Here is a 24,939-nt window from a genome sequence, read left to right as displayed (position 1 = left end):
TGTTAAGAGGTATGATCTGGGTTGTATCTAATTCTCCTAGGTTTCTGATTACCACTTTGCATGCTCCTTCACAGACTTCCTCCTCTAGAGACACCTTAAAATAAAATACATATATTATACATATAACAAAACTCTTTAACAAGCATGACCTCTTTGCACCCCAGGGCCAAGCACAGCTCACAGACTACCAGGCACACACACAGTTCCTCAACTTACCTGCCGTCCTCCATTCTACCACGGCCCTGTTCCTTCCTCCCACTGGCAGGTCTTCACATTTCCAGCATTCTCATGGATCCAACTATCCCCTCCCCACGACATCTGAGTGATCTCCAACCTACGTCCTGCTAACCCAAACAGCTCTAAGTACAGGTTTCTAACCAACGACTGAGGCAGACCTTCCACTCACATGTCCACACGTCTCTCAGACTTGACAGAGGCCCAGCTGAATCTGTTATCCTCTGCCTGAATCACAAAAGACCACGTGCTGCTACTCTCACCAGCCACCAGACCCTGCATCTTTAGTCCTTCTCAGTGCTGCCTACTCAGTCTGGACAGCACCCCCTTCCATGTCTCTGCCTGTTGATATCCTACGTCATGTACCAATCTGCTCAAACTACACCTTCTTCCCAAAAGCCCTCAAAAAACCCCACAACTTCAAAATACATCTCCCTTTCCCTCTCTTCTACTGTACCGCATCTGTGCTTATGGTATCTTTCAAAGATTTTTATTATTTTTTTAAGACTTTTTATTTTTACGTAATCTCTACACCCAACATGGGGCTTGAACTCACAACCCTGAGATCAAGAGTTGCACACTCTACTGACTGAGCCAGCCCAGTGCCCCATAAATCTGTTTCTCTCTCTGGCTTCCTGACATGAAAGAGAGCTATGTTGGAGTCAGTTACACACCCAGCACAGAGCCTAGCACAGAGCCTGGCACAAGCTGCTTGTGCACTTCACTTCTGATCAGATGGAGAACAGAGGACACTGAAATGATGACTTTTTTTTTTTTTTTTTTGACAGACAGAGATCACAAGTAGACAGAGAGGCAGGCAGAGAGAGAGGAAGGGAAGCAGGCTCCCTGCTCAGCAGAGAGCCCGATGTGGGACTCGATCCCAGGACCCTGAGATCATGACCTGAGCCGAAGGCAGTGGCTTAACCCCCTGAGCCACCCAGGCGCCCTGAAATGATGACTCTTAAAGGGAAATGTATTTTCCTATCTTTATTTCTCGAGAACTTAAGAATAAAAGATTCTTCAACAGAGCACCCCTTTCTTTTTTCTTTTTAAAGATTTTATTTATTTGACAGAGAGACACAGCGAGAGAGAGAACACAAGCAGGGGGAGTGAGAGAGGGAGAAGCAGACTCTCCACTGAGCAGGGAAGCCCGATGCAGGGTCGATCCCAGGACCCTGAGATTATGACTTGAGCCAAAGGCAGATGCTTGATGACTGAGCCACCCAGGCACCCCAGAGCACCCCTTTCTACATCAAGTCAAGTGCCATAATTCTATGCTCAGACCATAAAATCAGCATGATTTTCTATGAGAAGAGGCAATAAAGAGCAGACTCCAAAGAGATACTCACCTACTCGCTCACTCTGCAGAGCAGCAGCCTGATTCATGTAAAACACACCGATTTCATTTCTAATGTTACCCATTCTCTTCAATACTTGTACATAGTGTTCTGGGTTCTGGCTTTTTAAGTCACTAAATTGCAAGATTTCATTAGCAGCTTCGTAACATTTACAACTGACTGAAAGCTGACTCTCTAAGTCTGTAGACAAATCAGTTGCCCATGCAAATCCTTGAAACAAAAAAGGAAACATCACAGTGAGTCCCGAGAACTCTTCTTCCTTCGTATTCAAGTAATCTCCTATTTTTAAGACAACAAAAGAAATCCAATATGGTATAAACCTACTATAAGATCCAATCAATATAAGTAAAATTTTAAGTTTTAAAGTAAAGATCTTTTAATTTAGAAAACTTCATTTTCCTGGGATATTAATGTTTGAATAAAGAAATATTCTCCTGACCAAAAATACCAAACGATTTCCATCATCTGGATTTTACCAAGCACACTTGCTCATTGGTACAGACTTAAAATTCACTGATACAAGGTAAATCATTTTTTCTTCTTTTTAATTAATGGAAATAGTTCTTGAAATAAAGCTCTGATGGCTATAAGAGGCTACTTAATGGACATTATGGTTTGAATGTCAGTTTACCTCACTGAAGAAGCGCTACATATGCTCTCAAAGACTTCAACATGCCATCCAGTGGGACTGGAGTAAACCTGGGTGCAGGGCCCAAAATTCAAGAAAAAAGGGAGCAACTCCTGCTGCTCACCGTGGCATACATGGGAGAACGTCACTCTCAAGCCCAAGTGTTTTAAATGAAATGTGATGGGAGTGGTAAAAACACCAAGGATTTTCTCCCTGTGTCTATGAAACCAATCGTCTGAGAAACTCAGAAAGAGAGAAGGCAAAGAAAGAGGGCAAAAGTGAGGAAATACTACATTCCCCTCATTGTACTTCTTTAGATGGCAAATGTTCAAAAGTTTTGGGGAGGTAGATATCAAATAACGTCAACGCTTTCAGAGCAAAATACAACAATGCCATGATATGTTACAAAGGTGGACCTCCTGGCTCACTTACCGCCCTGACTGCAGTGAGCTTACGGCCGTACTAAGGATACAGCCGCAGTGGACTAATTCTTTTTCCCAGTTTTAAAACTGGACAACCCCAAAACAAAGTAATATATTCAGTAAGACAGTCAGCCATGAACTAAGTTTAAAAAAATGATCTCTGGATGTGAACCCCCAGAAATCATTCAGAAGGTAATTCATTCGCTTTTACCCAACTGTTACTCCTTTACAAAAAGAAACCATGGCTTGGTTCACTGACTACAAAGCTACCGAGGAAAACCTCTTGAAAAGACGAGAGTAAAAAAGTCAACACAATTGTCTTAGAGCTTATTTTATCTTTAGTTCTAGTTGTATAATTAGTAATTATGAAATATTTCAAAATTGCTTAACACACAAATACACCAGGGATCATGCTCAATTTCAACACAATCAGTGAAACAAAACTGCAATATCAAAACACTAATATTTTTCGCCACCGTCCTGGCATACTCTGATAAGCCTGAGCTGGACGGACTAATCCCACGTGCATAGAATGCCGGGTCTCACTGGCATACCTTGACAACTGGACTCCCTATGGAGGCTGTGTAGTATCTCCTGATCTTCTTTCGTTTGATAATTAAACTCCTCGAGATGCGCCGCTCTGTTGTTCGCATTCTGGGCCAGCATCAGCTGGATGTCCCCACAGAGTGTCAAATACTGAGACAGAAACAGCAGCACTTCCGAAAGCATGTTGGTGCAGAGGCAGCAGTAAGTATCTAGGCAGAAGGGGTGGGAAAGAGAAAAAACACCGGGGTATTGAAAATTGATGACTACAGTGAGTATTAAGAAAAGTTGTTACTAGCTGAAAGCTTTGTACCCCTGTAGCTCTTCGGTTTATGTTATGGCAGCTATCACGTGTATTTCTGTGTATTTCAAAGGAAGAGATAACCACTCAGCACAAAATAAAATACGAAGTAACACACTCAAGACTAGAAAAAGTTATTTCAAAATTAAATTTTACAACAGAAACAGGAGTAAAACTTCACTGTGATTCAGATGCCTTTTCTGTTCTCCCCTCCCAATGCCTATGAAGTGTATTAGTTTACAGTGACTTACCATGGCTCTGCAAAGCTAATTTGATGTATCGTAACGCTCTTCCATATTTCTGAAGACTCATGGCAGCATCAGACAAAACATAATAGGCCTTTGATGACTTGAGAATCAGCTGGAGTTTCATTTTATGTTGCCAAGAACCAGGGATCATTCCAGATTGACTGGAATAATTACCCTTCTGAAGGGAGCCCACTATGACATGAGAGGAGGGGAAAGGAAGCACATTTTATCTGAATTTAAGTCTCACTATAAAAAAAAAATAACATTTCTTCATAGAAACAGTCCAGGCTTAGGTACCACGGCTACAAGACTGATATACACTGCACTTCACTACTGAACAACAGAGTAAAACAGCAGTGTTTCAACAGATCCTCACTGGGATTTCTGAAGGTACTCTGCTCCCTACTGTCAACTCTGTCATTCTCTTTCAGGGCACTGACATAAATATACTCATGACTGGCATGACCTTTCTCCAGTCTATGTCAACCTGCCAGAAAGTTTACCTTCCCCCTTTTTTTTTAAAAAGATTTTATTTATTTATTTGACAGAGAGAGACACAGTGAGAGAGGGAACACAAGCAGGGGAGTGGCAGAGGGAGAGGAAGAAGCAGGCTTCCTGCTGAGCAGGGAGCCCGATGTGGGGCTCAATCCCAGGACCCTGGGATCATGACTGAGCCAAAGGCAGACGCTTAACAACTGAGCCACCCAGGCACCCCTGAAAGTTTACCTTCCTAAAATAAGCTTTAATTATGGGGGGGACCCCTGTTCTAGAACACCGAAATGGCTTCACACCACTTATTAAGTCCTGAGCAACCTAGCCCACTTCCTATGTGATGTTTTTGTCTTCCTCCCCAGTATTCCACCCCTACTACCCAGTAGCCAAAGTCAAGTTACAGCCTGTTGCCCACAAAGATGCCTATTTTTTCTAATCTCCCCTCTTAATGGACTGTTTCCTCCACAGGAACACGCTTTATTTAAAGTCCAGCCTACTACTACCTTCTTCATCTAACAAACCATCACTTTTGTGCCAAGCACTGTGCCAGACACCAGAAACCGTGACATGAAGTTCTATGCTCTCCATCCTTGGAGATCTCACACACTAGAGGTAGAGACAGGCTGCTAACACAAACCATGGCAAATCTATTTTAAGTGTAACTACAGAGGTGAGAACAAAATGCTGCGGGAATTCCCCTCCCTAGTCTCTGAGCCTCAAGATTTCTCATTTTTTTGATCAGTGACAACACGAATCTTTTAAACCAATGAAAGGTACTTACAATCTCTTACGGTTTTAGTTGTGCATGTATTTCTTTTTCCTCTGTAACTGTTTTCTCTGTGTGAGGTTTGGTGAGAATACCAGAACTGAGTAAGACACAATTTTTGCTCACAACTGTACTGGCGGGTGTGCATAAAACCATTCAACAAATCTAACTATGACATAGGCAGGCTTCAGTAAGTGCTCAAGGACAAAGTGGTAAGAGAATCAATTCTGACTAGAGAGAGAGGGGAGCATCAATCTCTTGAACATCGGCAGGATTTTAACAGCTGAGGTGGGGACGAAGGACGAGAGAAAAGGCATTTCAAAAAAACCCCTAAAAAAGGCAGAGATGTCTCAAGTCCTGGTGTTCTCCTCACTGTACAGAGGCTCAAGCCGGGCACACAGGAAGCAATACATAAATGCTTAGGGCAATTAAATTTACTCTCCCCCCACCCATACACAACTTATGTTTACAAAGAGAAAAAAACTCAGGAAAGCACTTAGTATTTCTTTTCTTTCTTTTTTTTTTTTTTAACCCTTGACCAGAAGTGACTGATGCACTTAGTATTTCAAACATACAAGCTTCTGAAACATTTAAGCAACTGAAACCAATTTTTTAAGAGTCCACATGTTCTTCACAAAGTGACTTTCCTGAGGAACAAATTAGACAATTTATAAGTGACCTTTCCAGCTGATTCAAGGACCACGCGGTAACAAAAGCCAACAATCCTACGGTGCTTATTATGTGCACTGTTTTAAGCAATTTACACATACTAATTCATTTAATCTATAAAAAAAACACTTTAAAGTAGGCACTACTGTCTCCACTGAGAGAGAGAGGGAAAAAAAAAAGGTTCAAAAAAGTGGAACCTGCCTTAGCAAAGCCATGATTTGGGGCTAGGCAGTTTGGTTCTCAAGTCTGCTCTTAAACACTCAACTGCTTTTACTGAAGCAGTAATTTCTTATGAGAACCCTACGGAGCTGAGGGCATTAGCTCCTCGCTGCAGGAAAATGGAAGAAGCGGAACTTATTGGGAATATCTATAAAGAGTCAAAATTATCTTTTGTTTTATATTTTGAATGAAACGGTATTTCCCCCTACTTTCCATTCACATGATATCCTTCTCCTGAATTCCTCTCAATGAACGCCTTAATTGACCTAAGTCTGCTGTTGATAAAGGACCAGTATACTATTCTATAGAAAAGTCCTTATTTGCACATCAATTCAACTTACTTTTGTCCAAAAACAAGGCCATCTGCTTTTCCAGACCCTCAGGACCCCCCCTTGTGGATTCATCTTCATATTTTAATGGTATTGGGGTGTTGGGGTCAGCTGCAGGAAGGTCGCTTTCTTTTTTAATACTGCTATCCACAGATTTTAACCCCTTTAAAAAAGGAGAAACATTTACCAGACACGTAACTGAAGGTCAACCAGAAACGAAATATAAGGCCCTGAACACATTTAGGAGAATTTAAATGTTGAAAACAGACTTGAATAGACTATATTTTACTTGAAATGGTTGGAAAAACCAATTTTCTTTATGCTTAAAGGGGAGAAAAAGAGCAGAATTCATTCAGAATAATGCTTAGACACCAGTAAACAAGCTCTATGTGCCTACCAAGTACAAGTTTACTGAAAGTGGAGACAAAATTAAGACTCACCTCCAGAACGTAGCTAAGCACGAGTCTACAGCGCTCTTCTGTGTCATGGCAGACCGGGAATGTGCAACTGGGCTTCAGAAACAAACATTTAAAACGATTAATACGCTGCCCACATGACAAATTCCACAGCTCTCAGCTCCGGGGCATTATTAAAACTCTATGCATCAATAATTTCAAAATTTGCTGTGTATTCAGCTTCGTGAGGTCACTGACACCAAGGTTAATGTCCTGCTTTCACGCTGCAGATAGAAGCAGCCTAAGCATCCACAAAACCTTGCTAAGAAGAAGATCTGCCAAAGTATAAGTTACTGTAAATTCTTAGTTTTAAATATAATTCTATTATGACAAAAAAAGCAAGAATGTGAGTAATGCTTTGGATAAATGTATACCTAATCTAATAGGTGAGTTTAATCCCTAATTAGCACTGATACTTCATAACACACAGTTAACAATATCCGTGTAAGTTAACAAGTATCACCAATGGTCTCACTGCATAATTTGTACAATTTATATGCTTCATTACAAGCAGAACCAGTTAACAACCTGTATCTACTAAGTGATCTTATGTGTAAGGGCCTCTGCGAGGCATTTCATTTCCGGTGAATCCTGCGAGGCTGGAATGACTGTACTCATTATGCATCGAGCACAGATGTTAAGTAACGTGTCCGCGGACCCAGTCATTGAGCTGGAAATGAGGTGCTGAAGCCAGGCTGACTGTAGTTTCCAAAGTGCACTAATAAGGTGAAGCTAACTAGAGACCTGTTTACATGAAAACCAGGGCATTTTTTTGAGTGCTTCAGATATTGATAAAAAAGTGTCATCTCTGTAAAAAACTATAAGCCTACACAGCACTACCTCTCTGTCATCTACCTACTCCATAAATCTGGGGTCGGGTGTTACAATGCAGTTCCCCAAATATACAGAACTTTTGGCTTCAGTATTCTTGTTTATAATCAGAAAAGTTCTGTTTGTTTGTTTGTTTTAAATTCCACTGGTGGGGGTGGGAGTTCAAGCTGAAAGTGCAGGAAAACTCTCAGATGGACAGTTAAGAATTTTTCCTGTAGTCATTTAATCAATTATTTCCTTATGTGTCCTTGACATGGGAGATAGAGGAATGTCCATACGTACAGGAAGCTTCTGTTTTCATAAAGGGAAACAAAACACAAACTTTAGATACAGAATATGATCTCCATCAAAGAGATAAAAACAGGGGCGCCTGGGTGGCTCAGTGGGTTAAGCCTCTGCCTTCAGCTCAGGTCATGATCTCAGGGTCCTGGGGTCGAGCCCCGCATCAGGCTCTCTGCTGAACGGGGAGTCTGCTTCCCTCTCTCTCTTTGCCTGCCTCTCTGCCTACTTGTGATCTCTCTTTCTCTCTGTCAAATAAATAAATAAAATCTTTAAAAAAAAAAAAAAGAGATAAAAATAGGGTATGCTCTGGCTAGAGTGGTCAGGGAAGATCTTCAGAAGGAGCAACATTTCCATCAAGATTTAAGGCTTAAAAAAGGCAGCCACGAAAACCTGGGGGACATGCCGAACACAAGCAACAGCACGTGCCTCCCATGGGCATGAGCCTGACAAGTCTGAGGCAGGAAGAGGCAGTGTGGCTATGGTGAATGAGAGGGGAAAGTGAAGAGTCGAAAAGATAGGCAATGTTTTTGGGTGACAGGGGTGTCCTCTAAAACCTATCTGGATATTAAGTTTCCATGTGAAAGTAAACTCAGAGCTTACATTAAGACATTACCTGTATATGTGACTGTATTCAGTTCTGGCAATAGCCAGAATTTTTTAAGGCTAACTTGAACTGATCACAGGGAGATAGGACTGGAAGGTCATTAGGATTTAGCAGACTGAAACATAATTCTACCATCTGGAAAGAGACCAATTGGGAAAGAACAGTCAGCACCAGCCACGTCAACAGAACTTAAAGGGTAGGAAGTTGTTAGAGTCTATCTGACCTTTACCAGGCCAAAGATGTATCCAGTGTAGCTCCTAAGGCCCAGTCACTGTCAAAGTATTGTCCTGCAGCACTGGGATAAGGCAACAGCTTCCTCACAAATGGATCAACAAACCAGCCCTGGTCTGCTCTTATCCTACGTTCACCGAGCAATCTATACATTCAGTTTCGCAGTAACCCAGACTCTGAGAATGAACATTCCAGTGAGGAGACAGGAATATACACTGGTCACTGCAAAAGAAAATCTTCTACATAAAAATTAATATATTGATGTGTGGTTTACTCATTGTCTACAGTTGGTCTGCATGTGAATCAGTTACCCTGGGGCAATTATAAAACAGGTTTTAGTATTCATAAAGCTAATGATTACTAGCCCCTGGACCATGAAAGATCTACCAAATTTTTTTTTTTTAGAGATTTGAAAGAGAGAGAAAGAGAGCAAGGGAGAGGGAGCAAGAGCGCATGTGTACACGAGTACACACAAACAGGAGGGGCAGAGGAAGGAGAGAGAATCTGAAGCGGACTCCACACTGAGCATGAAGCCCGACACGGGATTTGATCTCAAGACCCCGAGATTATGACCTGAACTGAAACCAGGAGTCCAATGCTTAACCGACTTCACCACTCAGGCACCCCAGTAATGCCATTTTTTGAGATGTTAGCTGTATTCAATTAATAATTGTTTTTAAATTGATAAAACTTTAATACAACTTTAATACAATTTTACCATGCTTACTCGGATTTGATGAATGGATTTGTATTTTTCTGGAACTGACAGTTCTCCAACAGACTTAATAATTGCTACTGCTTTGTTATCATCTGAGGGATCCGAGCTGGTACTATAGGACCCATTTTCATCGCTGTCTGGCATCTCTTCCTCCTCTTCACTGTAACTTTCATCAGAATTCTCATTTAAAGGAGATTCTGAACTTTCTTCTTTTTTAGGTTCATCTAATTGAAAAAGTTCTGAAAGCATGTAATTGGCTGAAGCAATAATCTTATAAAAAAAAAAAGAAATACGTGTGATTGTCATCAAAACTGAACAATCTGAAGTGGAATAAATGTTACTATGGTACTAACAAATTTTAGGAGGTTGGCAAACAGGCTGTTTCCACACTGCAATACACACACAGCAAACTGTTCTCAAGTCAAAGTTATCAATACTGTGAAGATTCCCCAGAAAATCTTCATGGGTTGTTTATTCCCTGCAATTATTCCATCCCCAGCCCTCTGTCTTAAAAAGAGGTGGCACCTGGAGATACAAGTTTTTACAGGGAGTGTCATAACTAAAATATTAGCAAGACAACTCTCTATATTAACTGAGAAACCAGAATTTCTCTTTATAAGCTATAACTTAATAAGGGTTTGATAAGCAACTAATATTTATTACATGATCTTTGGTTCCGGGGGGGATCCCCCACTAGCTTAATGAAGAAAAGTCCATCCTGGCATCTCTTAAAATTAGCATTTATGTATTATATCATTATTTATTCTACTCTATTATCAGTAATTATTTTTGACCACAGACGTTTAACAGTTTTAAAACCTTTTTCTAACTTTCATGTAAACTATTCAATTTCTACTAACTGCCATTACCATATAATCAGCAATTGGGTATTTAAATCAGAAATTATTTTGTTATTTTTCTTCAAAAAGAATTTTCTCATGGTTTGGGATCTAGGATAAACTTTTATATCCAACTGGATATGGCTACAATTAAAACTAACTTGGATCTTAAAAAAAAAAAAACTGCCTATGTTCCATGCCTTTCCTAATTCAAATGGAACACAAATGGCATTACACCAAAAAGTAGCTGTCAGGTTCAGACAACTGGAGTAAAGGGTGATGTAAAACTGTGGGGCAAAGGACTGAAAGATTATTTTAAGAGATGTTTTATATACTGAGGTATGGAGTGTGAACTTTAGTTATACAGCAAAGTGACAACAAAGCCCATTTGTGTAAATGGATCTTTTAAGAAATACTGTAAAATAGTTTTCCACCTTCTAGAAGTGCTAAGAGGAAAAAACAACACCATTGTGAAAATCACGAGTTCTAAATTTATAGAACAGTGTTATCTGAGAGAAATGTAATGTCAGGCAGCCACATATGAAATTTTAAATTTCTAGTGGCTAAAATATGGAAGGCAAAATCTGGCAAAATTAATTTTAATGTATTGGTTCAGTAACACAAAATATTACCATTTCAACATGCAATATGTACACCCAACCTTCAAAATCCATGTGTATTTTACACTTGAAGCACACCTCAATTCCGATTAAGCACATTGTAAGGGCTCAACAGCCACCAGTGGTCACCGGCTACCGTAACGGATAGTGCAGTTCAGACTATGAATTAAGAGGCTTTAAGTCTAGGCAACAATCTTTCAAAATGCTAGAATATTTTAATTTTTATTTTTTCAGAATGCTAGAATATTTTTAAAGAGCATATAAATGTTAATCTTACTTGAGGATGTCTGCTTTTGTCCAACAACTTAACACAATTAAGAAGCAACGTTCTAATAGTCCCGTAGTGTTTCTTATTTTGATTCTTCTTCATCATCATGTTGCAAGCAACCCTAAAAAAATGTTTATATCAACTTTACACCCCATTCCTCATTCTCTGCAAGACTCAAGTATAACCACGCCCTTCTTACCTTCCAATAAAATAAAGAATATAAGAAACAATACTGTATTTAAAAAATGGTATTTACTCCCCCCTCCCAAGTTGACTTTGGTACAACCTGTAAACATATGCACTATACTTTGTTTCTTAAGCCACAAAAACCTAAGAGGTATTTAAAAGCTTTGACCTGGAATGTGTGGCTGTGCACTTTAAAATTTTCAATAAGACGACTTCTTCAAGCACTCACTTATATAAGAGAATAGCCACCGGCATCGTGAATGGGTTTTGGTACTTGTCTTCAGTTTCTTCACAAAGAGTAGTGAGGTCATAAAGCTTCACTATATCACTGCCACTTGCTGAAAAGGAAAACAAACTTTAGTTTACCAGGACCACTCCAATCAATTATTATTGTTCATTCAAGAAGGAATTTACCTTTAAACAACCAATAGGTATGTCCCTCTTTTGTACAGTTAGATTTTAGAAACGATAAAATATTCTGTGCAATGTCTTTTATGACTTTCGTAGAAAAGTTCGAGTTTTCCAAATTGGGAATCTCTTCGGTTTTTATCATTTCATACTTCTGTAAAACACAGACAGAATGCAGCTTCAGAGAAAACCTAGGAAGCAAACCTTCCCATATATATATTTTTTTTTTTTGAAGATTTTATTTATTTTTTATTTATTTGGCAGACAGAGATCACAAGTAGGCAGAGAGACAGGCAGAGAGAGAGAGAAGAGGAAGCAGGCTCCCTGTTAAGCAGCAAGCCCAATGCAGGGCTCGATTCCAAGACCCTGGGATCATGACCTAAGCCGAAGGCATAGGCTTTAACCCACTGAGCCACCCAGGCGCCCCCCTTCTCTTATTAAGAAGGAACCAAACATATAAACCCTGCCATCAGAGATCTATGCAGCCCCAAAGAGCTTAAACCGCTGGTTTTCGATCTTTTTATTGCTCCAACATTTCAAAGGAATCTGACCCACCTGTCAGCAATGCTGTCAGCTTACCACAGGAACAAGTCTCAAGAGAGAATCACCACCAATTTGGAATCACAAATTTAGGCACGATCCTGCTTCTGTTCTCATGTGGAACAGCTCATAGCATACAATTCCTTCTGTTCTACCTGGTGGTTTTCACCTGGGAGGGTGGTGGATGAAGGCAGACTTCACCCAGCTGCTTTCCCCCAGACACTAGACTCACTGGGCACGTCTCCCCAGTAGACACTACTCTTCCCTTGAGCTAGACTTGACTCCTTTCCAGAAACAGAACCAGGGACTGGAGGCTGCAACAAGAGTAGAGGCCACAGGGAAACCACTGCCACTACTTTTTTTTTCACATTTTTTTTTCTCGTTTGTCTTCTGTTCACACTTCCTTAAATGTCTCTTATCGCATTTTCTGAACTCTAAAAAACTCCAAATGGACTGGAAAATAAGACCAAATAGTCTCCCCTAAGGTCGGTTTTCATCCTCGTTGGTTCATATAATGCCCTACATCTTAATTCCTTCCTTAAAACACTCCTCTCCCGGATTTTACACTGCACTACTCAGGTCCCCCTCCCCTTTCACCCACACGGGGAAAGGCTCCAACATTTGAGTTGAATAGATTTCCACGGTGATGGCGTCCAACAGTACCCAGGGAGAGACGGCACTCAGGTTACTTCTCTATCCCCGTCTTCTCCAAAGCCTGCGACTTCAAAATGCTTGCAGGGACATTTCAGTGCTTTCCTCAAATGGAACACGTGATGAAGACAAATCACCTTCCCTGCCTAAACCATTTCCATGTCCCCATCTCAGGCAATGATACCACCGCTATTCTAGACCCTGAGCCCTGGAATTCCCTGTAATGCCACCACCCCCTCCGGCCACAGCCTCTCATTAAATGCTGCTGTTTAGGGTAATGGTACAAAAGTGTTTCCCAACTAACAGTGCAAATCAGAATCTACAAAGCTTTTTCCTTTTTTAATTTTCTTTGACCAATACATAGATCCCACCTATCCTGATATACTAGGAAGCCAAGCCAACTTTTTTTTTTTTTAGAGAATAGGAGTGATTTTGATAAACACTGAAGGTTTAGAATCACTGGGTTGGAGTACAATGGTTAGAAGCACCGCCTCAGCGAGATACAGGTTCAAATACTGGCCTCACCACTTACTAGCAATGTAGCCCTGATCTTCAAGCTGCCTTTTTTTTTTTTAAAGATTTTTTAAATTTATTGGACAGACAGAGATTATAAGTAGGCAGAGAGGCAGGCAGAGAGAGAGAGGAGGAAACAAGCTCCCTGCTGAGCAGAGAGCCCGACGTGGGGCTCGATCCCAGGACTCTGAGATCATGACCTGAGCCGAAGGCAGAGGCTTTAACCCACTGAGCCACCCAGGCACCCCTCAAGCTACCCTCTTAATCAAAAGGGAATACTGGTATTTCAGCAGCTAAGAAGATCACGTAAGTAATGCATGTAAAACACTTAGCAAAGTATCTGGAACAAAACAAGCACTCCGTAAGCGCTAGCTCCTCCTCCTTATCATTGTCAATTCTTAGTACTTCCTCTGCAGTTTAAGTCCATCAAGTTACAAAAGTAGAGCAAGGCCCTCCCCAGGCTTCTTGTCTTGGAGACCTCCATGCCATCTCCAGGCTAAGACTCCAATACCATGAATTTCACCTCCCAGATGTAAAGCCTTCACAGATTCCAGATGACCAACTGAACTAAGCCCACCCTCCTTAGCTCAGCATCCTGGACTGAGCTATTTGACTCCATGAGCTATCCTGGACTCTGCATTATTTGACCTTGGCTTTTCTAATCTATTTGCTCTTCTGTCACATGAATCCTGTGTCCCCAGCTGCATTTGTTATCAATCCCTTCATTTACTTACACTAGTAGTCTAACATTCATCTCTTGCTTTTGGAGAGGCTATCATTCAAGATTCCGTTGAGAGGCCACTACTTCCTAAAGTCTCTACAGATTAAAACAGAAGTGATCGCACCTTCCCTGACCACCCAGATTTCCGCGGCTGTCCTGCCCTTCTAACAGATGGTCTCCTATCTTTCTCTTTGCACCATTATTGCCCACTAGTATTTTACTTTTCTGGGTAGTGACCAAACTTTATTGTTTTTCCCCAACACTTATAATGAAGATAAAGTGCCTCATGACTAGAACAAGCTCATTAACAATATGCTATGCAAGCTATCGACTTCACACATTATTGTTGTAGCCTTCCCCTAAGACTGCATATCTGGAGTAAATATTCCGATACTGAACAGACACCTCCACTGTAGAGATATTTTTAGGTAATTAATTACTATGAATGAGTGGCATTAAAATCAAAGTTCTGTGGCTACAAGTGTAGGTTGCAGTGCATTTATGACCTTCCTACAAATTACCTATACAATTCTAGATGTATCTAGAATTCTGGTATCACCAACTCAAATGTGGAATCACTCAAAGTTTCAGTTTATTCACAGCAATCTTCCTTGTTGAAAAGACAGCCTAGTCTTTAAGGGCCTCAAGAACTTTGGTGAGGTACTCTCTGCACTGAGTTTCATTTGGGAGAAAATTAGAAAAGTCACACCGCAGCTTACTTACCTGTACAATTCCATTTACGTGAAAACACATCACAAGTTCTGGTACGTTGCATATCAAGTTGTCCAACCAATAGTCAATCCCAGTTAGCACGTTAATTGGTTTGTTGTTGTCCCTAAAAATGCACATTTCCGGTGTTATGCAGTTTAAGATGTTCTGCAATAAACCATCTGAGACTTATTTCCACCATTTGACCACTTTAACCTATACTCCCCAGGTGAAAAATGCCATACACACTTTCTGATGAGATATGCACACGTAACACATAGCTCACATGGTGTGTTCTCCACCATGTTTCCGTAAGTTCTGCCTGAGTTTCTAACTGGACTCCATAGGAGTTCTCAGTAAGAGTAGAAGGAAGTAGGAAAGCAGGTTACCGTGAGCCCACTGCCTGCCCCTCACACAACCGAAGGTGAAGGACTGACCACATGTGATAATGCCCACACTGGAGCTCACACTGGCCCACACCAACATGTATAGCTGGAGCACTAAAGCAGCAAGTGCTCACAGTCAGTTAACAGGAAGCTGGTAAATCATCCCCTTAACTAATTAAATTCTATTATATTCTCACACGTTGTGAATTCCAACACAAGATTAAGCCAGTGCAACAGATCTCTGACTCCATTCATTAAGGGCGTGAATGAAAACCCAACCTCAGCGCTTTCAGCATTTGCTGATAATAGCCCCTTCCTCACTCCTGCGTGGATTTCAATTCATGGGGCAAGGAGAAAGGTGAAAAACCCAGGTGATGATTAACAGATTAAGTGAAAGCACACAAAACACTGACCCTAAAGAAATACCATTCTGGTTTACCTGAGACGTAAACTGACTGCTGGATACCTGCCTCCTCCAAATATAGGCATGTTGGAGCCAACTAACATATGTATATCTTCAAATGTCCATAAGATATTCCGAACAAAATCATTTTTAAGACCCTTTGATTAAAAACAAAATAAGAGAGGTTACTATGTAATATACAGGAGATCCATAATTTCCCCCCACGATTCACAGAAATTCCAGAAAAAGGAAAGACAAAGAAGACAAGGTAAATTAAAGTCACAGAGCTATAAGATCACAGAGATGTTTAGAAAGTGATTTTCAGGATCAAGTGGACTTATTTTCCCTACAAGTCCTAGCTTTTAAATGACAAAGCAGACTGGGGATCAGGTGTCCCAATTTGGACACCACAGAAAGCGTACCTGACTGTTCTCCCCGTCATTGAATAAAGTAGTCAGGTTTTGTTCTTTGGGTGCTGAGGCCACATGCCCCACTATGTATGAGGGTTCAAGAGGCTCACTTCCCTGTGAAAAGTGCAAGGATAAGGAGTGACTCTGCTGCCGTAATTTCTCACAAATGGCCTACTTTCAAGAGTATCCCCTAAACATTCAAAGCATAAACCTCAAATCTACTTTTGTGAATTTAGGGCTAATGTGCAAATCATGAACTCTCATCACCGTGTGGCTTACTTCAGCTCTTAATTATCATAGCTATTTTAATAAGCTAATCACATTTAGATCTTTCTCAAATAAAAAAGATTAAAGATTTTATTTTTAAGCTTTCAAAGTCTTGATTTTTTTTTTCTTTTTTGGCTAAATCTGAATACCACTGCTATTTCAGCCCATGCCATCTCTACTGAATTAAAAAATTTCTAAGACATCTCAGCCATATTCTTTTTATTTTTCCTATATTTTTAAAAAGACCATATTTAATAAAGTACTCTCTACACCCAACATGGGGCTCGAACTTTCAAACCCAAGATCAAGAGTCACACACTCTACTGACTGAGCCAGCTGGGCACCCCCAGCCGTATTATTCTTGAGACATGAGTCATCAGAGCAGCCCCGAGGTCTGCCATTGTCCGACATGGGCTTCATAGAACACTAGTCCTTGGGGTACTCGGTGAAGACCTTCCACAGGAAGTTTTGAAACCCTCTGTTCACTACGGGCTTGGTTTTGGACAGTAACAATGCCTATTACATTTTTTAAAAAGCCTCTAAAAGGTTCTGTAAGAGAAAAATCAACTTCTCCTCTGTAAAAGCCAATGTTCTCAAATTTATTTAATCTCAAAACACGTTTTATCCTTAATACATTCTGTGGAATATATTCTAGAAAGCACTTAAGGAGGGGAACCTTTGACAATGGGTAAACTCAGTGTACCACTCAAATTTCCAACCATTAGGGACAGTTGCCTTAAGAAACATCATTTTATGCTGTGAAGTGTGTAAACCTGGCAATTCACAGACCTGTACCCCTGGGGCTAATAATACATTATATGTTTATTTTTAAAAAATTATTAAAAAAAAGAAAGAAACATCACTTTAAACCTTTAATCCCAAGATCGGTATATGTGTGCGCATGTGCACAGCTCATTCCATCCATCTCTTACTTCCCAACCTCTGTACATGCTAACAGGCTCAGCCCTGGCCTGGGAAGTGAGCAGGTCGACTGCAAGTACGGTGGGGGTGGGGGAGATCCACCAGCGCTTTTGCTGTCTTGTAGTCTCCTTAAAGAGTCTCACTAGAACGCCAAGCTTTTTTATTTTATTTCTTTGTACAGACAAGGTATCAACCTGTGGACCAAATCCCCAAACTGTATTTGTGAGGTAGCAGCTTTAGCAGTCTGGGTTCTGGGTTACAATGTTCTCAATAAAAGTCCAGCTCCAAGGCCAACCACAGACATCTACAGAAACTCTGTTGCTGCTTAACACAGGCCTCAAACTAGCAAGGTTGGTTTTGGTTAATAAGAATTCATGAGGTAACAGAGTGCACAGCAATCTCCAAATCTGAAATGCAGGCAGCATAATGTTACATAAAATATTCCGTCAAAGATTTTTTTTATGGCAGGCTAGCTCTGCTTAGGACCATGCCATCGCTCTGACAAGCCCACTGCTTACAAGGCCCTTCTAGACACGTGGGAGTGCATGGATGCGGTAGAGTACTATGTCAGAACAGGGCCCTGAAGTCCGGAAGCTCAGGGTGTACATCCTCAGATTTCCCCAGTGGTGGGACCATGAGCAAACATCTACTCTTTATCAACTTCAGTTTACTGACTTATAAAATGGTACTATCAACACTGAATACATACACAGCCCCAAGGATGAAAACAATGTATACGTACACATATACACATATACGGCTTAAAGTACGTGGCATAAAAGGCATTAAATAGACACCAGCTTACTTCCTCTGCATACAATTCTACAGATTCTCAAAAGCCTCCGTGATTTTTCATAGTAAGCACTAAACAAGGTAGGAACAGAATAATAAGGCTGGGAGATGAGCAGATAGGTGGCAGGAGATTCGTATTTCTGTTATGTGGTCTTTTTGTAATACATGGGTTTTGAAGTCAATGAATACTAAATAAATTTTTAAAAACGCCATTAATACAATATAATCACATTCAGGGAAGTGCATAAAATGAATCATACACAGCAAAAATGACTAATTACAAAGCAAATTATCCATGTAATCATCACCCCGGTCATGACACTGGACCCTGCTAGCACCCAGCACCCATGCCCCTTCGTATTCTCATAACACCCACCCCTCCTGGAGGTGAGCACTATGTGAACCTGCATGGTAATTATTTCCTTCTTTTTCACTACAGCTTTCCTAACTTGGTAAAAAATTTAAATTCATTACACAGCTTAATGAGCTTTCTCTATCTCAAAACCTACTAAAACTAAAATCAAGTTAAATGCATTTGCCTCCTGTAACCCTACAGTCTGTGAGGACAGCAACAATCTGGACAAATAATGTTCAATATGTGAGAACACACAGCTAGAGGAAAAACACAATTAACCAAAGATCTTATTTTTATCTTTGACTCTGTCAATATGTTTTCCTAAAAACAGATATGCATAAATTTACACAGATTCAGTTACTTTACTCTTTGATAGACACAGTAAAGACAAAAACTAAACAAGAAAGAAGAAAAAGACCAAGAATACAAGCAAAACAGATATACTACTCTTCCTTCCTTTCTAAAAACTTTACAGTATTAATGTAGGTTAAGTCTCAGGAACTTCATCCAGAAAATCTTAAGGGCAACTTTAGGGTTAACAATCACAAAATTAAGGTAAGAAGGTCAGTATTAAGTTACAAACAGGCCTGTGAGTCTCAGTATTTGATAGGCATTCACTATAAGTCTAAAGCTTAAAATAGTTTCTATCACTGTATTATATAATAGTCTTATGACTTCAAGGAGATAATCAGCATTGATAAGAGGCATTAAATAGACACTAGCTTATTAAAAAGACACCAAAGACCTGGTGTTTTAATGACACCTATGGTGTCATTAAATAGACACCATAGACCAATGTGTTTACACTGGTAAGCTATTTTGAATGCCAGTAAAAATCTTTAAATACTTCAAATTAATTTTAAAAACGTTATCTAGCTATTCATAATATTTTCTACAAATCCTATTTTGAAAATTTTTTAAAAAGTATTTTTTACTCCTATTCTTCCATTTTTATTAACAAGATCACTTATTTTGTCTTCTTAAATGAGTTTACTGAATTAACATCTAAGTACTAACTAACCTGACTGGAAGCACTGGGGTCTTCAGAAACTGAAGAAGGCATTTCAAAGGGGGCGGGCCACGAAGCCCCGTCCGAATCATTTGTCTGATCTGAACTGGATGATTCCTGCTGTTCTGCAGCAGATGGGACGGGCTGAGCGGCTCCATCACCATTGATACTGGCCAAACCAGAAATAAAAACATCACATTGTTACTAGAGTTAACTTTATGTGACAGTCTACCAGTTTTTTAAAGCTAAATTCCATATCAACTATAAATCTTATTTTAAAAAGGAACAGAAGACATTGAAATATCAATAGTTACACAACTTACTTTTACTAGCTTAAAATTCAATGTAAGAATAGAATTTCATCTTCCTAAAGATAAAAAATAAACAAGTAGCCAAGTACCTGTAATATAAAAACTTGGAAAGAATAGCTTTCTGATACCAGTGTTCTTTGCTTTTCTTCTTCCTCTGCCACTTCTGGTCAATGAGTCTTTGATAAAACTCTTTCAGCCATGTCCAATCACCAGTCTGAGTAACAAAAGAAAATGATAAATACAACAAACCTGTAATCAAAACATTTGTTACCCTCTCCTCTTTTACAAAAAATACTCTATTTTTAAAATACTATTTCATAAACACATACTCAAACACTATCATTCTTGACTTAATCCCTTTCACCTCTTTGGGGAAATCTGTCTTCCTCTGCTCCTTGAGCCAGGCTAAGAGAAGTGGTTTTTCTTTCTAACATGTTCCTTGGCACCTGGAAGAAGCCCCAATATGCACACCATAGTGAAATTATCTGTGTGTGTTTATTACACCAAAACTGTAAGCTGCCAGGAAAAAAGGACTTGTGATTTACTCATTGTCACATTCCAAGAGCTTGACCAGTGACAAGCATACATACACCCTGACCTGCCAACAGTCCTCGGTGAGAGCAGAGAAATGGAGAGTAAGCCTTGAGACACTGAAATGTTATTGTTAACACTTTCCAAAAAGTATCCATCACCAACACACGGTGGGGAGGGGAGTGGGGAAGTCACTTACCAAAATACTGTTTGAGAAGTTTTGCTTTAAGTGAACCAATTAATACTAATAACCATGTATTCACAGGAATTATTTCTAACATTTTTCACATTTTCTGGCAGTTATGTTTCGACACCAAATGGAGACACCAAAGAATTTTTCAAAAAAGTCAGCAATCCCCTAAGATTTCTGATTTTTCAGAACTTTCTCTATTGGTTTCATCCTTTTCTTTGCAAGAATCCTGGCTGTTGGTTATAAATAAAATAAGTTTCTTCCCTATTCACTGTTTTCTATTTTTTTTTAATTAAAACTTCTTCATATTCCACGAACCATCTAATTTCTCAGTTGCTGAACTGCTGAACCACATTTCCGCTTCAGTCTTTCTTTGAAATGATATTTCTAGTCCCCTCAAGTTGTTAAAATAGTGCTTAAATGGTTGTTTTTCCACCGAAAGTTATTACCTGAGATGATCTCATGAAGAGTTCCTGAATATCTAACTCATCGAGTAAGAGAGTCCTTCCTATGCGGTGGACGGCCATGCTTACATGGGACTTGCTGTAGGGAATCTTCAGGAGCTTTTTTATGTTCTTTAAAAAATTAAGAGGAAAACCAGTTTAAAAAGACCTTTTTAGTGTGACCTGAACTCTTTCAAATTTTAACTTCATTCCATTTTAAAGCGTAAGAAACTTTATTTTCCTAAGCTTATATCAACTACTGTACACAAAGAGCTAAACACAAACACATGGAAGACAAAACTTTAAAACCAGAATCACCTACACTTTAGCAGTCATCCTATTTTAATGTAAATGGTGAGCAAACATTTATTTTTACACAATGGAATTTCCTAAAGTTAAGTGTGTACAGGTCACTTTTGCACTGACCTAGGCTTTTAGCATATCAGATAAAACTGACCAACTAAGGAGCAATAGATTTTGCTTTAGGTAGCATTTCTAATTCTCAACTGGTAACATTATATAAATCATCCCAAACCTTTCAATGACTTGTAATTGCTATTATTAAAACACAACCACCAATATTAATTACTATCACTGCCTGTGTTTTGGGGGTCACTCCTTCCTTTTCGAAAGGAGATGTGGAAGAGTGTTACTTTATAGCACAAAAGGTATTCGATAATCAGACAGTTGTATCTTATTTCATCAGCAATTTTTCCAGACTACAGAAGAATGTTATAAATCCCTACTATAAACACCCCAATTACATTCTCCAATAAGCACACTTACTTCAGAGTCAGAGACAACGTCCACATCGTTTCCCACAGAATCAATAAAGTCGTATGCCATACCAAAGCTAATGAAGGGAACAAAGGCCACAAAGGTCATGCTCATAATGAAACAAGTAGAGTTTATAAGAGAATACACTATTCCATCACCTCCAGGATACCCATTTTCCACATTCTTACATCTCTGCAATCAATATGCCTATCAACATTAGAATTGAAGTTTTTCCTTCCTCATGGTACAAAGATTTAAATCAATCACATCTTTAATTTGATAAAACACAGTAATAATCATTGGAAGCAATTAATAGGAAGCATCTAGAATAAAAAAATTAACAATTACTTTCTTTTTTTGTAATTACAAATCCCCCAAAAAAATCTCCAAGAGAAATCAGTTTAAGATATTATACTTTTTAGGTGAAGAGATAAGAAAAACATAAGCAGAAACATTTATCAGGATTTTAGTCTCTAGAACTGTGTTGCTAGTTCATATACTACACTTTTAGGGAAAAAAAAAGAACATGACCTCAATTCAGCCCGAAGGAGAAAAGAAAAAAAAATGTTGTGTCAGGTGCCACGTGAGGCACGTCTACAATCTCTAAGCCTGAAAAGCGGCTGATGTCACCATTTTCCAGTCAGTAAATGGCAGAGGATCAGAACACTTACCTAGGACTGCCTCACTTCAAAGCATGCTCTGATGACTGACCATGCAGGCTAAGCAAGTTACTTAGCCTTTCTGTCTCAGTTCTCCCATGTGGAAAATTAGTTAACAGAACCTTTTGAGTTAGGTTGTTGTGAGAAGTCAATGAGATAAACATATAAAGTACTTGGCACATGTTTGCACATGGTCAATGTAACTAAAATTTAAATGACTTTATAATATTTAATTTAGTTGACTGATAACTGATTAAGCCATTCTTCTAAAAGAAAATATCTGGACTATCTCCAACTTTTTGCTAGTATAACTAATGCTACAAACAACACCATGCAAATACAATTTTTACCTTTGGAAGCATTAGGAGAATTTCTAAGCTACTAACTCATTAGCTTTTAACTTATTTATGGCTCTTGCTAGGTTATGTGGACATATTTTAGGTTCGGTCATACAGAGGGAAAAAAAGAGTATCCTACACATTAAATCCTCTACAAGAATATGAATGTTAGTATAGGTTTCTCTGTAAGAACCCAGGCCACTCTCTCACACTTAAATACCACCAGCAGAACTTCCAGCAACTGTCTCAGCAAGTGTCAAAGTCAAGGGTGGTGTAAGTCACTGAAAAATGCTCGGTTTCTATATCAGGCTTTTTCAGCTGAAATCATCCACCACCATTTAATGAAAAACTCTACAGGGCAGATTCCGTAGTGTTAAGGTTCTCCTCCTCCTGTGCCACCTGATTCTTTGTATTCATATACTCAAAAGGCACCCTGATTGGCTAAAAATAAAACAGCTGGTTGAATTTAAATGGCCAAAACTCAGCTTTGTTAATAAACAGGCTGCAGACCTGAAAGAGCACATGCACCTGACGTCTTCACATGAGAATACAATCCCACTTGGGCGGGGGGGACTTTGAAAGTCAACCTTTTTCTCAAGAGAAATCTCACCAAGATGGTGAGCATTGCAACTTAAACCGAAAAAGCAAACATCAGAGTCTGGGGGCTGGCAGGGGGGCTGTTGAGAGACAGGAAAAAATGTCACTGATGGATATTTACCTTGAAAATGGCTTGCTTTTCTTACTATTGCCAAGAATGGTAGTTCCTGCAGGCCCTAGTTTGGCACTCTCTCTTAACCAGTTGGCAGGTGGGAGTTTCAAGTCTGTTTTCTCTTCAAGGCGTGCAAATGCTGTTCGAGGAGGGGCAGAAGAGTATTTCACCACAGCTCGGCTCTTCACTTCATTGCCTCCAAGAAATAAAGCTGATCCCTAATTAACACATTGAACGAAACTTTAATAACACTGCTAGAAATTAAAAATACCACCTTTATAAAAAGAAAAAAAAACCCCCCACCACATCAGCCTTCACAAGAATATAAGCCACACCCTTCCAATAGCAATAAACTCAAGCATACACTGTCACATTTACTTAGCTCTTTTTCACACAATTTCTAAGAAAAACATGAGTCAGGAAGTACAATGTTTATGGTGATCAGCTAAGACAGTGGACAAGCAACAGCCCAGGACAGTCAATAGAATCTCATTAACAAAATGCAAAATTTGGTAAAAGCCTGTTTGTTATTAAAGATGAACTATTTTAATTTCAGTAACATCATTTAGAAAGTTTTTTGTGGTAGGATATCTGCGGCGTTTTTGTTCTTAAGCAACCTCTACGCCCAACGTGCGGCTTGAACTCACGACCAAGAATCCTTCGTTCCACTAACTCAGCCAGCCAGGCGCCCCTGGGGCTTTCCGGTTTTCAAGCAAACGTTTAGGAGTTGATTCGCTGGGTCATTACACACTCGGAGCCTCTGCCTTCACAGGAAGGCGCTGGAGGCGCCTCACACTCCTCACTTGCACACTCCCGAGCAAGCTCGGTGTGCGAGTTCACGATCTTAGCCTTCCCCTCAGTCCCTTCTCGGCCCGGCAAATACTATGAACCCTTCAAGGGTTACCTCGACCCCGTTTCGCTGGGCGCCCCCCGGCACCCGCTCTTTTCCCTGCAGCTCTGCACGACTGTGCCACACTGTGGAACCACGTATTCCCGCTCCTTGACGGCCGAGGTCGTGTGCCTAACTCGCTCGTCGGTTATAACCGAGTGGGAAGCCAGAACTGCTTTTGATACGAGTGACTTGGATGCAAATACCCGAACGCCAGGTCACAGACACGGGGGCTTCCACTCCGGCTGGCGGACTGTCCGGGAGACGCACACAAGGCACCAGCAGCCACCGGGAACCGTAACATGCCCCCCTCACCGAGCGGGCCCACAGCCCCCGGAGCCCTGCAGGTCCAGCCCCGGGACCGACTCACCTGTGCAGAAGGTTCCTCGGATTCTCCCTGGGACAGGAGGCTGAGCCCTTCCCGAGCAGCGGCCCCGGCCGGCGGAGACTCCGCTCCACCCTCCTTGGAGTCCCCCATCACCTCGGCCCAGGGTAGGCGAGGCGGAACGGGATCCGAGGAGGCGCGACAGAAACCGGGCCCAGCGGCGCCGCAGCACAGCGAAGCAAGCGCCAGAGACGCCCCCGCTCACTGAGCTTCCGGTCTGTGACCGGAAGGAGTCTCGGTGACGCGCTCAAATCTCGCGATCTTTGTTCCAGAGGGCCGGCCCCGTCTTTCCCGGTGGAAGCCACCTTCGCTGCGGGGGGGCAGGAGGTGTAGTGCGCCTGCGCCTGACGGAGGCTCCTCAGGGGACCACGTCTCGCGGT

At 40.5% G+C, this 24,939-nt stretch overlaps 1 protein-coding gene across 4 annotated transcripts in view; it reads right to left on the bottom strand.

Moving 5' to 3' along the window:
* Positions 1 to 24,930, bottom strand: part of EDRF1 (erythroid differentiation regulatory factor 1) — a 43,516-nt gene extending 18,586 nt beyond the window's left edge. For 3 of the 4 annotated variants that reach the window (XM_047701953.1, XM_047701954.1, XM_047701956.1), the window contains exons 1-18: positions 24,545 to 24,930; positions 23,295 to 23,503; positions 21,589 to 21,655; positions 20,809 to 20,934; positions 19,728 to 19,852; positions 19,340 to 19,496; positions 15,996 to 16,097; positions 15,610 to 15,731; positions 14,800 to 14,911; positions 11,658 to 11,805; positions 11,473 to 11,581; positions 11,067 to 11,178; positions 9,340 to 9,600; positions 6,650 to 6,721; positions 6,222 to 6,372; positions 3,738 to 3,926; positions 3,197 to 3,397; positions 1,584 to 1,802 (exon numbers count right to left, since the gene is read on the bottom strand). In XM_047701953.1, coding sequence (XP_047557909.1) covers positions 1,584 to 1,802; positions 3,197 to 3,397; positions 3,738 to 3,926; positions 6,222 to 6,372; positions 6,650 to 6,721; positions 9,340 to 9,600; positions 11,067 to 11,178; positions 11,473 to 11,581; positions 11,658 to 11,805; positions 14,800 to 14,911; positions 15,610 to 15,731; positions 15,996 to 16,097; positions 19,340 to 19,496; positions 19,728 to 19,852; positions 20,809 to 20,934; positions 21,589 to 21,655; positions 23,295 to 23,503; positions 24,545 to 24,652 — 2,590 coding nt within the window. In that variant the 5' untranslated portion in view covers positions 24,653 to 24,930. The remainder of the gene's footprint in view (positions 1 to 1,583; positions 1,803 to 3,196; positions 3,398 to 3,737; positions 3,927 to 6,221; positions 6,373 to 6,649; positions 6,722 to 9,339; positions 9,601 to 11,066; positions 11,179 to 11,472; positions 11,582 to 11,657; positions 11,806 to 14,799; positions 14,912 to 15,609; positions 15,732 to 15,995; positions 16,098 to 19,339; positions 19,497 to 19,727; positions 19,853 to 20,808; positions 20,935 to 21,588; positions 21,656 to 23,294; positions 23,504 to 24,544) is intronic. The other variant, XM_047701955.1, reaches the window with a different exon arrangement.
* Positions 24,931 to 24,939: the final 9 nt, after the last annotated feature.

Source organism: Lutra lutra, chromosome 14 (genome assembly GCF_902655055.1).
Source record: "Lutra lutra chromosome 14, mLutLut1.2, whole genome shotgun sequence".
Lineage (NCBI taxonomy): Eukaryota > Metazoa > Chordata > Mammalia > Carnivora > Mustelidae > Lutra > Lutra lutra.
The sequence above is the reverse complement of the archived record's forward strand: the minus strand, read 5'-3'. Positions and strand labels throughout refer to the sequence as shown.